Here is a 13004-nt window from a genome sequence, read left to right on the forward strand (position 1 = left end):
GCTATATGAAGGCGGGTTTAAGTCACAGTGCTGTACATCTGCAAATGTAGCCACACCCTTAGCATCTCGGTGCTTCAGTTCACCATCTGTAAAATGGGGATAAGAGCACTGCCCTACCTCACAGTGGTGTTATGTGGATAAATAAATACATTAAAGGTTGTGAGCTGCTCAGATATAATGGTAAGGGGAGGGCATGTAAGTACCTTTAGACATATTGATATAAACCCAACATCCTGACCAGTATAGTCACAAAAAGAGCCTTGGAAGCTTCCTAGGTTAGTGTGGTGTTCTGGCCAATTCCAATAGTTACCAAGGCCAAGAGAAAAGCACTAGTTGCACATGCAAAAAAATCACCAATCTCAACAGTTTTGTAGCAATTGGCAAAGTCTAAACTTTGATAGCCTTTTAACCCTGAATAATAAATGTACCTCTCCTATTCCACTAGGTGGTGTCAGGATTGTGGATTTGTCTATCAGGGTGTGGTTGGCCTATTTTCTGACATCATCTCTTTAATGGCAACTGACTCTGCTGTGAGCAGTTACTGGTGTAAAAAGGAGGTGAAGTGGGGCAAGCACTCAGCTGCCCCATGGCCTGATATCACACACTGATGTTACGCTCAGGAGTGCAACTCGGAGCTCAGGGACACTTGAGGGTGGATAGCACTTTTTGGGTGCTACCCTGAAGCATTGCCTCTAGCTCTTGTGAGGATGTGTACACAGAGATGGGTCTCTAGAACACTCTCACTGTACTTTGTACCCGATGCTTTATTGAGTTCAGGAACCAGTCAGGCTACAAACAGCCTGTACTGAGGAATGTGCCAGAGATCCCCTCACTCCCTCCCCACATGCCAGCACTAGCACTGAATCAGTTATACTGGTACTAGCACTTGTCAGAGCCACACTGGGACAAGGCTCCAGGGCTCAGATTCACAAAGGAATTTAGATGCCCAAATCCCAGATTTAGCCACTACTGTACTATGATCCACAACCCTCTTGCTCAGTTACTGCCCCTCATGATGAGAATGGATGGTCACTTGGCCAAGAAAAGTGAATGACAATGATTCTATATCCTGATAGTTGGGGCTGTCATGTAGGAGGCCTAAATTCAAATCCTTGCTGCGGAGACTATTGACTTATTTATCAAGAGTGGAACAGCTTCAAGAAGAGAGCTTGGGAATGCCCCATCCTAGAATACGCCATAGCCCAGTGCTTGAGACACTCTCCTGCAGTGGAGGAGGCTCAGGTTATATCCCTTTTACACATCACAAAGGGAAAGGAACTGAACCTAGGTCTTCCACAACACAAGTGAGTCCCTGAACTACTAAGCCAGTGGTACCCAAACTGTGGGGCATGACCCCCTGGGGGGCATGGAGTAACATTCAGGGGGCGGAGGGAATGGTGGGGCACAAGCCAGCACCCACCAGGGGTAGGGAAGGAGTGTCACCCAGCCCTACCCTGCCTTCAGCTTTGCTCTGGCCCTGCCCATAACTTGGGCCCTGGGCCCGCTGCTGGCACCAGCAGTGGCTCCATGTCCAGCCATGGACCCAGCCTTGACCCTGGTCCCTGGCGCCCAGCCCTGGCCTTGGCCCCTGCTGCAGCTCCACCCTGGCCTGAGCTCTCAGCTCCACGCCCTGATCGGATCTCTGCTCCTGGTTCTAGCTCCCACTGTGGCTCCTCGCCCATTCCCAGCTGTAGCTTCTGACTATGGTTTCTGGGGCAGGGGTGTGGACAGATTCCATTATGGGGAAGGGGGGGCATCATAAAAAATGCTTGGGGACTACCGTACTAAGCTACAGCTGATAAGGGAAGCACCTTTGCTTTGTGAATCCAGTTATCCTTTCTTTTTGATTTTTTTTTTTGGAAAAATTCTTGAAACTTGAAATACATTTTTTTCAGGTAGAACTGAAACATTTCATTTCTATGTTACCAAAAAGATTTAGACTTAAACATTTTTAAATTTGCCAAAAAAAATACCCTTAGAAAATGTCTTTTTCAGTTAGAGACAAAACTAAACTATTTTGGATTGTTTTCAAAATTGTCAGCAAACCAAAAAAAAAAGCAAACAATCCATTATTTGTCCAGCTGTACAGAAGCACTCTTCCTTTAATCCAGTAAAGGTACTGTCATGGTATAATTCCCCACTCTGAACCTTAGTGTCCAAAAGATGGGGTACCAGCATGAATTCCTCTAAGCTCAATTACCAGCTTAGTACTTGTAGCGCTGCCACCAACCAGGAATTCCAGTGCCTGGTACACTCTGGTCCCCGCAAAACCTTGCCTGGGGACCCCCAAGACCCAGACCCTCTGGATCTTAACACAAGGAAAGTAAACCCTTTCCCCCACCATTGCCTCTCCCAGGTTTCCCCTCCCTGGGTTACCCTGGAAGATTACTGTGATTCAAACTCCTTGAATCTTAAACAGAGAGGAAAATTCACCTTCCCCCCTCCTTCTCAATCCCCCTCCCAGACTCTCCCTGAGAGAGAAAGTAATCCTAACACAGAGAGAAATTAATCTTTCTCTCCCCCTTTCAGCTATAGACACTGGGAATACCCTCCCAGCCTAAATATACAAGTACAAATTAAAATCTTTTCAGCAAAATACAAATTTGAACTCCTTCCAGCCAAATACACATTTGAACTCCTCCCAGTCAAATACACATTTGCAAATAAAGAAAACAAACATAAGCCTAACTCGCCTTATCACCTAGTACTTACTAATTTGAATCTATAAGAACCTGTATCAGGGAGATTGAAGAGAAACCTGGTTGCACGCCTGGTCACTCTCAGAACCCAGAGAGAACAACAACCAAAAACTAACAGCACACACAAAAACTTCCCTCCGTCAAGATTTGAAAGTATCCTGTCCCCTGATTGGTCCTCTGGTCAGGTGACAGCCAGGCTCACTGAACTTGTTAACCCTTTACAGGCAAAAGAGACATGAAGTACTTCTGTTCTATTAACTCTTAACTATTTGTTTATGATAAGTACCTATTTTACAATGTTTTTGCAATCTGCTGCACTCTACTGGCGAATTCCTGAATGAATGAATTGCAGTAGTTTTGCTGAAACCATCTCTTGAGTCTTGTAGTTCACGAGCTCTACACAACAATTCCTTACTGGTCTGAATCTGCCCCTTCTTAGTGTTCATGTTCTTTATATAAAGTAGGGAGGAAATTGTGTCTAATAACATTAATGTGCCACAATTTATAGCTATCAGCTACTAACCCATTGCTCAATGTAAGTTAGTTCTGCTACTGAGCTTGAGGATGCCAGGCTGGTAAAGTTCACAGCTACAGACAGGGCTGGTCTTAACATGAGGAGAACTGAGAAGGCTGCCTCAAGTGCTAGACTGGGGAGGGGGTGTGTGGCACCCCTAGGATCCAGAGTGTAGAAAATTGTGTCTGCTGCTGGTGCATATGTATTCTCTGTGCTCTCAGAGATGATGGAGTGCTGTGCTGGGGGAAGGAGGGCACAAAACAGGCAGGCAGGAGAAAAGGTGAGAGGGAATAACAGAAAGCAGCAGGAGCTGCAGGGAGAGAGAGGAGAGGAGCCTCTTATGTACCACTCTAGAACCCCCAGGAGCCTGGACTGATTAACACCAGCTTCTCAGGGAGCTTCCTGTTTCCTGCTGTTTCCTGGAACCCACTTAAGGAGAACAGGCAGTCAACTGAAGTAGTAGGAGCCAGTTAGGCCCTTAAGACACTGATATCTTCCCTTACTCAGGCCCTGGTTATTTGTCCCCTTCAACTGAGTGTTGAGAGCCACTAGAGCTGGCACAGAGCAGCAGTCATGCATGAAAGAAGTAATCGCCCCTCTGGGGCAGCATTCAGAAAAAGAAAGAAAGCAAAGGAAGCTTTTCTATCTAAGCAGGAAGGAGCTCTCCTGAGATACATAGACACAAATGTTCACGGAGAGCCTTCCGGCCCCAGTGAGGATGTGAGTGGTGAGGAGATGCCTGATCTTCCAGTTAGTCAGAGTGCAGGTGACCTGGCAGCCACTGCAGCATCCATATCTCCATCTCAAATGGATGTAGCCAGGCACATTCCTGAAGTGTAGATCAGAGAAGAGTGTGGTGGAGGCACAAGAAACAGTTGCTGCTGAGTTTAGTTCCTTAAGTCTAGATGATCCAGGACTGTGGACCCACTTGAGTAGTAGCCTGAGGGACTTCCTTGTACTGTATGGGCCACACCAAGTGAAAAACTTCATGTTCCCCAAAGACAATGAAAATAAATGTGTCCATCCAACACATTACTGGCGTGAAATCCCCAATGCTGACAATGTGGAGAGGCCATGTCTTATGTACTCAAAAACCCAGATTGCTGCATACTGTTTTTGTTGCAAACTTTTCCAGTCTAATGTTCCAGCCACATTGGGTTCAACAGGAACAAAGGACTGGAAAAATCTGGCTAGAAATCTGGCATGCCAGGAGAAGGCAGCAAATCACCAGAGAGCATTCCATAGGTGGAAAGAACTTGAGATGAGCTAAGGTTAAAGGCCACCATAGATGATGAGCATCAAGAGAAGATTGTGTCAGAGCCTCTTTACTGGCAAAATGTTCTGAAAAGGCTCATTGCCATTGTGAGAATGCTTGCTACTCAAAACTTAGCACTGTGTGGCATTTCAGATCGGCTGTAACGATCAAACCATGGAAACTTCCTTAAAATTGTGGAGCTGATGGCTGCATTTGATGCTGTACTCCAGGAGCATCTAAGAAGAGTCACCACTCAAGAAATGTACACACACCACTACCTTGGAAAAACAATTCAAAAAGAGCTCATGCAGTTACTGGCAACAAAATTCAAACAGAAGATTGTGGGAGATCTGAAGTCAGTAAGATATTACTCTGTTATCCTGGACTGCACATCTGACATCAGCCATACAGAACAAATGACTTTAATGGTGTGTTTTGTAACAACAACAGAACCTAGTGAAAATATCACTGCAATGGTGACTGTCAGAGAACATTTTCTAGAATTTATTGACATTGATGATACTACAGAAGCTGGTATGACAAATGTGCTTCTTAAAAAGCTGGAAGATATGAGGGTTGTGATAGCTGACATGAGAGGTCAGGGCTATGATAATGGTGCCAACATGAGAAGAAAGAACAGAGGAGTGCAGACATGAATCTGAGAGTTAAACCCTCAAGCTTTTTTTTTGTCCCATGCAGTTCTCATTCATTTAACTTGGTGATCAGTGATGCAGCATCAGTTTTGAAGAGTTAGAATCCATTAGCTTCTCCTGAGAACTTTTCGTATAGGCCTGGAGTCCACAGCTTGGCTTGGGCTATGGGGGCTAGCTAACAGAGAACAATACATGGCTCAGAGGAAGCTGTGGTAAACAGATAACCTTGTGTTTCAAGCCAGTGTGCAGAGTCAATGTAACTCCGAATGTAATTGGGCATCCTTATCGTGAGTTATAGACACATGAAGTGCTGAGAAAGGCCGCATGGTTACTCGCTAATACAGGGAGGAGATAGTGGTACAATACCCCTCAGATCCTAGACAAAGTTCGTAGAGAGGCCTAATATGATTGACATGAGTTATGACACCCTTCCCTCACAGATGTATGCCAGTCCTAGCCAGCAAAAATGCAAGGGTAAACTTGTGAAATTGTTAAGTACTAATTACTACTTTTTTGCTTTAAATCTCTAGGAATGTACCTGTTGGTCAACCTAGAGAGCTGCTACCTCATTCCCCTGGACCCCAAAATTAGGATTTAACCTATACACTTTAACAGATGTAGTTTGGGGGTAATTACCTGTGTGACAGCAATATATTAATTTGGGCCATGGGAGGAGTCATTATGTAATCTTTTAGACCATTGGCTTATTGTGCTTATCTTGTCTTGCTGCAAGGGGCTATCAGGGGCTTGGGAAAATCCATCCCCGTTGTTTCTCTCTGCCCAATGAGTACCATATATAATCAATAGTAATTAATTGTTTTGCAGTGTCTCTGAGCCTGATAAGCAAAGTGACACTCCGCCAGTGCTGTGCGTAATGAACTCCTGTGCTTGACTCAACACGGTGTGGACTATTGTCCCTTCAAGCTTCTAGTGAGGCTGCTGAATTTTTTAATGTAATTCAAAGCATTTATGTATTTTTCTCTGGATCAATTCATCCATGGCAAATTTTGAAGCAACATCTGGGAACATCCTCTCTGACACTGAAACCACTGAATGCCACATGATGGGAAAGTCGAGTGGAGGCGATAAAGCCTATCAAACACCAAATTGGGAAGATAGATGATGTCATAGTTGCCATTATAGAGGATAATGCTATGACAGGAACTGTTCATGGGAGAACAGTGGCAGAGGGAAATAGAATCACCAGAAACATACATAACTTCAAATTTCTGTGTGGTTTAGTGTTGTGGCATGACATACTATTTGAAATAAATGTTGTAAACAAGAGACTCCAAGGAGTTGACCTTGATATATCTTGAGCAATGGAACAACTGGACAAAGTGAAGTCATACGAGGGATTTCAAAATGTTCTGAAGAGTGCCAACAGAAGTTGGCAGAGGAACTTCACACTGAAGCTATTTTCCCACCCATTCAAGAATACAAAAATCACTGAAGAAGAAGACATTTTGATTACAAGGCACAGGATAATCCCATACGAGACCCCAAACAACAATTCAAAGTTGAATTCTTTAACCAGGTGCTAGATTGTGCAATACAGTCAGTTGAAGAATGTTTCATGAAGCTCAAGGAACATAGCAGTATATTTGAGATGTACGATATTCCAAAACTCCTCACTATACCTGAAGAAGACCTACACCAGCAATGCAGGGCACTATAAACAGTGTTGACACATGATGACATGTGCGATATTGATGTGAGTTATTTAAGTGATGAACTGAAAGCCCTTTCAAGATACATTTCAGCAGGATCAACTCCAAAGGCTGTTCTAAAATATATGTGCACAGATAAGATGACCACCCTCTTTCCAAATGCTTTTGTTGCTCTGTGCATACTTCTAACACTTCCTGTAACAGTTACCAGTGGAGAACGCAGTTTCTCCAAGCTGAAATTAATAAAAACACATCTACGCTCCACAATGACACAGGAGAGAGGCTGGTCGGCCTTGCAAACATCTCAATAGAGCATACCATGACAGAAGTAGCAGAGAAGTACCATGAGAGGAGTAGAACAGGAAGAAAGCAGAAATGAGACCTTTCAAAGTTTTGGCCCAAGCAAGGGGACATGGGGGCATCATTTGAGCTCCCCACCTCAGGTGCCAAAATGTTGTGGCCCAGCCCTGGCTACAGAGCTTGGCCCTTTAGCTCAAGTTGTAGCCATTTGTGCTTCTCGCTCTGGAGTTATCTGATTAGTCCTTTATTCCATCAATGTAAAGGGACCTTAAAGTGAATAAGCCATTATGAGTATGAACTAGAGCTGGACGGGAAATGGTCTTCCGGTCCAGCAAAAATTGAAGAGGTCAAGATTTTTCCCTTCCTCAATGAGATAAAATTGAGACCCTTAAAATTTTTCAAGCAGAAGCCAGGTGAGACAATAGCCAGTGGTTGAGGCACTCAGCTAGGATCAAGTATCAGAGGAGTAGCCGCGTTAGTCTCAATCTATAAAAGCAGCAAAGAGTCCTGTGGCACCTTATAGACTAACAGATGTATTGAGCATGCATCCAACAAAGTGAGTATTCACCCACGAAAGCGCATGCTCCAATACGTCTGTTAATCAACAAATCAGCATTTTACAACAGTTTCATCAAAAAATTCTCCACCTGCTCTGGTAAGGGCATCACAATCTGATCCCAACTGAAAGTGCTGTGGTTTGTGTCAGAAATATTATTGACTGATGTCTTATCTGCAGAGCACTAAAATATGTACATCTACGGGAAGGGAGAAACATTGTGACAATTAGAAACAAAGGACAACCCAGCATTTACACATTTTGTTTTGATTCTTTTATTGCTTTGGACGGCTGCCTGGTACCAACCGATTGAAAAGAATAAAAGCTGTGATTAATTGGGTCATTGGAAAAGGAGTAAATCCAAGGCAAAAATTATCTGGATGATTATCAGAATGATTTCAGAATGCAAAGTGTAAGAGGTGAGGGCTTTCTATTATTTTCCTGCGTGAGTAGATCCACTGACAGAGAGGTTCCTGGTGCAAGTTCCTGGTTCACGGTCTCTTTAACAAGCTAGAGAAAAAAGAAGGATAATGGGTTAAAGATTGATTTTTTTTTAATCATATCCATAGAAGATTAAAAGCATTGGTTTTCCTGTGGCAAATAACAAAAAGTTGTATGTCAGGCAATTGTTCAGCACAACAATTCCCTCCTAGACATCTTTTTATATGTTTAAGGCACATGACTTACGAAGATCTATCAAGGAATGTGTGTAAAGATGTTATTATTTCTGTTACATAGAGGAGATGACTAAGATGAGGTCTGTGATCCACAGAGGGGAAGTTCCAGAGTGGCTGAGACACCTCATCTGGACTCTGAACCACCTTCTTGTGCCCTCCTTGTGGCATTGATATCCTGATGACTGGTCCCATGATGCAGAATCCTGGTTGGAGTGGGTTAGCTGCAGAGCAATGCTAAGTACTGTATGCACAACAACTGTCTTCATATCCCTTTAATGCCACACAAACATCACTGCAGGCAACATTATAACAGCTGTGAGCGTCATGTAATAAATCATTACATCCTGCTTCAGCATAGGGGGATGGACTGGATGATCTCTTGATGTCCCTTCCAGGCCCACATTTCTGTGGTTATTCATTCCCCCTTTTTTAAACATTAAACATCTCTACCACACTCACACTCTGAGCATGCAAGATTTGAACACAAGCAAATAATGAGGGAAGACTCCATGAAGCTTAGTCTGAGGGAATTCTCTACCAACTCTTAGCCTGCAAAGTATAATGGAGACCAGAAAGTAAAAGAATAAAATTCCCAACTACAAACCTCTATGTGTTTATATCCTGAGAAAATTAACTTTATTTCACACACATAACTTACCTTCTTCCACCAGATCAGGAAAAAAGCACCAGGGGACAGCAGGGGGTTTTGACTCGAAACAACATCCTCTTGCCTCACATACATCAGCTGAGATGCCGGGGTAACCACAGTTCTCTCTGAGTTTTACCTCTGTTGGGCAGACCTTTTTATCTGTTTTTTTTTTAAAAAGGCACATTATCTTAGGTTTCTTTTATTCTACTCATTATTAATATTACCATAGCACCTAGGATCCCCAGTCATGGACCAGGACCCCAGTGCATCAGGTGCTGTACAAACACTGAACAAAAACACAGTCCCTGCCCCAAACAGCTGATAATCTAAGTGTAGGACAAGAGACAGCAGATGGCTACAGACAGCCAGGTGGAGGCACACATGGTGTTTATTTGTAATCTACTGACAAATTGTGAGTTGAATAGCACTGGACTTGGCTATAGAAATAGAGAGAGAGAGTCCCTGCTCACATGCTGGGTGTGACAGGGAGTGAAAGGGGTTCTGTGAGGAAGCCTGTTACAGCTCTTGATTCTACACCCAGCCTTGATCACAGGTGCAGTTTAGAGCAAGTAGGGACCAGCTGCTAGATAGGGATTGTGGGAGTGCATGGTGCTTTGGCCAGTCCCATTGCTCTGAGTGAGGTACAGGGAGTGCAGTGGGTGCGGAGAAATCAGCCCACATTTCCTACATAAGGCACTAACAACAGAAACTGCCTGATTTAAATAGTCCAGCAGAATGAAAGACTCAAAACCAGATCCCAGTACCTGGAAGCAAAAGGTTAAATGTTTTAATAATAATTGGCTTTGTACAGATTGTAAACTTCTCTGATCTGGAACACGTGTAACATGACAACAATCCAGCTTAGAACTTAAATGATACATTAATGAGGTTTGGCCAATGACTGAACGTGACAGCCAGGCCAGTCTTCTCAACTTAGGTACCAGATACACATAAGGTGAAGCTAAGCCTGTTTAGCTTATGTCTAGAGTAAAAGGGGATGGGGAGCCCTCCCACCTCAGCAGGACTGTGAAGAGGAATTGTGCCTCAGAGACAAAATGCTTCCTAGAACTACCTAGCATGCAGGAGTAGAATCAATGGTGGAGTCATGATCTTGCCTCTTCCTCACTCTTCCCCACTAAAAACAATGGTGCTGTGTCCTGCTGCCCTAGGGAGTCAGAATGGAACAGCCCCTGTGTTCTCCATATCACATAGACTTCAATTGGTTCTGACCCTTTTATAGGTGCAGATCTGAGAAAGGGTCCCTAAAGTCCCACAGAAACCAAAATCTGGCTCTTAACAGAATTTCCCTATATACTACATGTTGCAGTGTTAGAGACATGGCTCTACAATTCCTATTCAGTTAGGTCTGGTGTCCATTAAAGACAAAATTTGGGAACATCTTTTCAAATTTTAAGGAAAAAAACAAAATAATACAGGATCTTAGACTCCTCCGTAGAATTTATTCAAGGAAGAAGCTAAAGCAGAGGCTGAAGTTCTGCATTTGGGGCATCTTACCCGAAGATCATAATGGGAAGGATGCAGTGAGTGAGTACGGAGGACAGGAGGAGAACAGAAAACTGGAGTTAAAATGGCGAGTGAGTGAGAATGGAGAGAAGTATCAGGGAGAGACTGGAGAGAAGATAGACCTAGAGGTCTTTTGCAGAAGGCACTAAACAGTTAAAGATGGGCTCATGTCCTCTTAAAGATTTTTTTTTCCTGACCTTGGATCAGAGTTGATGTGGAGTAACTCTAGCCCTGGATAGCCACTTAGAAAACAAATATAAATTAACAAAGACATTCCTAACATTAGTCAACAAGGCTGCAGATGGGGGCCACTTTTAGTTACTTGCTAACTTCTATCCAGGAGAGAAGGCAAATGACTGGTGTAGAGCATCTGAGAAAAATAGAGATATAGGAGACTTGAAAGTAAGGTTGAATGTTGCCTACACTAGTATTTTTCACTGTCCTTGCTCTTTGCAGTGTTCTAATAGAAGTCTGCACCCATTTGGTTCTCCTTCTTATTGTGTAGTAGCACTCTTTCCCAGCTGAGCACATTTTTGCGTAGTTAAGCACTAGGGAAATCAAACATGTCTCAGAAAGGTACATTACATTGTCTTGGGAGAGGAGAGAAGCACCAAGGGACGCCAGGAACTTCTGAACTGAAGCAGCATCCTGCATTTTCACATTTCTCGGCAGTGATTCCTGGAGGCCCGCAGTTCACTCTGGTTTTTGGATCCACATTACATCTGCATGGAGCTGTTTAGAACAAAAATCAATGTTGCCATCTCTCTCTCTTTATCCTTATTAGTGTTTTTTTTTAACCAATGGCACTTTCATTGGTTCCAAACAATCTTGCAAACATAAATTCTCCATGACCCACTGAAGCCACAAATCATTTGATCTACAGCTCTTCAATAGTATGAAGATACTGGCTCCATTGAAGTCAATGGCAAAGTTCCATTGACTTCAGTGGGGCCAGGGTTTAACTCATTAAGCATTACTGTCCTACTCCAAAGCCCATTCAGGTAACAGAATGAGGTCCATTGACTTCAGTAAGCTTTGGATCAGGCCTAGGAGTAAGATTGTGACATCATGTACTATTCCAATTCCAGCAAATTTTGACACCTTTGCTGATCTCTTACAAAGAAAGAGAGACAGAAGAGTTCCGTGCAAATTAGTATATATGTGAAGATACAAAACCATGGTAGTCAGGTTATTGTAAAATAAAGGATCATATGCAAATTGTAATAGCTGAAATTCTGACATTATAATCGTACAGCAGAGGCATCACTAATAGATTGGTTCAATAAAAGCTGTCTAAATGCATCAAATCTAGTTAATTGCAGCCCCTTTCTTGGATTGTCTAATTGGATTTCTTTGTCTGATTATGCAGTATTATATACAACTTTCTGCTTGTATTGGCACAACAGTGTGGTATAAGTTAAAATAAACAACAGTGTGCTTTTTGGAGACAGCTGCCTACAGTAGACCATCATAGGCAAGATCTTTCTGGTTTTCTAATGGGTAGTACCAGGTTTGATGTTTATTACTACTCCTTTTTGTAGCTTGCTGCTTATTTTGCTAAGAATATGAGAGTTAATCTTGCTCCCAGTGAAGTCAGCAGGATTTTTGCTACTGAATTCAGTAGCAGTTGGATCAGGATCATGGAACAATACTTGAGATGAAATGTTAATGTTTTAGTGTACGCAAAGAGGAGATCTGCTCTTGCTGCCTTTGAAATCAGCAGGAACAGGCCTATGTAAGTACTTCTGAATGCAGTATCAAATAAATATACTTACCTGGGGCTTCTGCTCCTTCAGTCAGTGCACTGAGCCCTAAAATGAGGATGACTGAGAGTAACTGGATCCCCTTCTGTTCCATTGCAGTTTGGAGTCCTCAAAAAGAAAAGGGAGAGAATTTGGATTGAGGATAAGTACCTCTCACATTCAGAAGGGTTCGTTTTATACCCTCTTTTGTGTTTGTGCAGGAGGTTTAGATAACACTTTCCCAGACCATGCTCCACCTAAAGTATCTTTTTCTTTTGATTAGAAAATCTAACCAAGTATATCATATATGTGGTGGTGATATCCATTAGATAAAATGCAAACTTATGTGATAAACTGCATTTATCATACACCTTTGACCACCTCACCTGAGCTCATTTCCTTGGGGACATTCCAAACCTCTGAGCAGCTTCAAACTGTTTCTATATGTTTTTAATAAAACAACTTACCAGACCAATATTTTCCCTCCAAATATATAATTTTTGCTTCAAGACTTCCACTGGGCCCAGACCCAGTGATATTCACTCCTGAACCAGTGAAAGGATAGCTCACAATCCATTTGGTCTGTAGAAAAGTAAACCACTTCACATTAGGAAGTAAAGAACTATTGTGTTAAAATCAATGGAATATTAACCTGACTCTGTCACTGTACAACACCAAATAGTCCAATATGGTTTGGGGTTATGATGAGTAGAGAGACCTTGGTCATCTTAATCCCATGGTGCAAACACATTAAAAAAAAAAGGC

At 42.8% G+C, this 13004-nt stretch overlaps 1 protein-coding gene across 1 annotated transcript in view; it reads right to left on the bottom strand.

The window, feature by feature from the left end:
* LOC127043273 (trefoil factor 2-like) overlaps window positions 1-12354 on the bottom strand; it is a 30271-nt gene extending 17917 nt beyond the window's left edge. The window contains exons 1-2 of the mRNA XM_050937245.1: window positions 12273-12354; window positions 11083-11229 (exon numbers count right to left, since the gene is read on the bottom strand). Coding sequence (XP_050793202.1) covers window positions 11083-11229; window positions 12273-12354 — 229 coding nt within the window. The remainder of the gene's footprint in view (window positions 1-11082; window positions 11230-12272) is intronic.
* Between the last annotated feature and the right edge of the window lie 650 nt (window positions 12355-13004).

This window comes from Gopherus flavomarginatus, chromosome 1 (assembly GCF_025201925.1).
Source record: "Gopherus flavomarginatus isolate rGopFla2 chromosome 1, rGopFla2.mat.asm, whole genome shotgun sequence".
NCBI classification, from domain to species: Eukaryota; Metazoa; Chordata; order Testudines; family Testudinidae; genus Gopherus; species Gopherus flavomarginatus.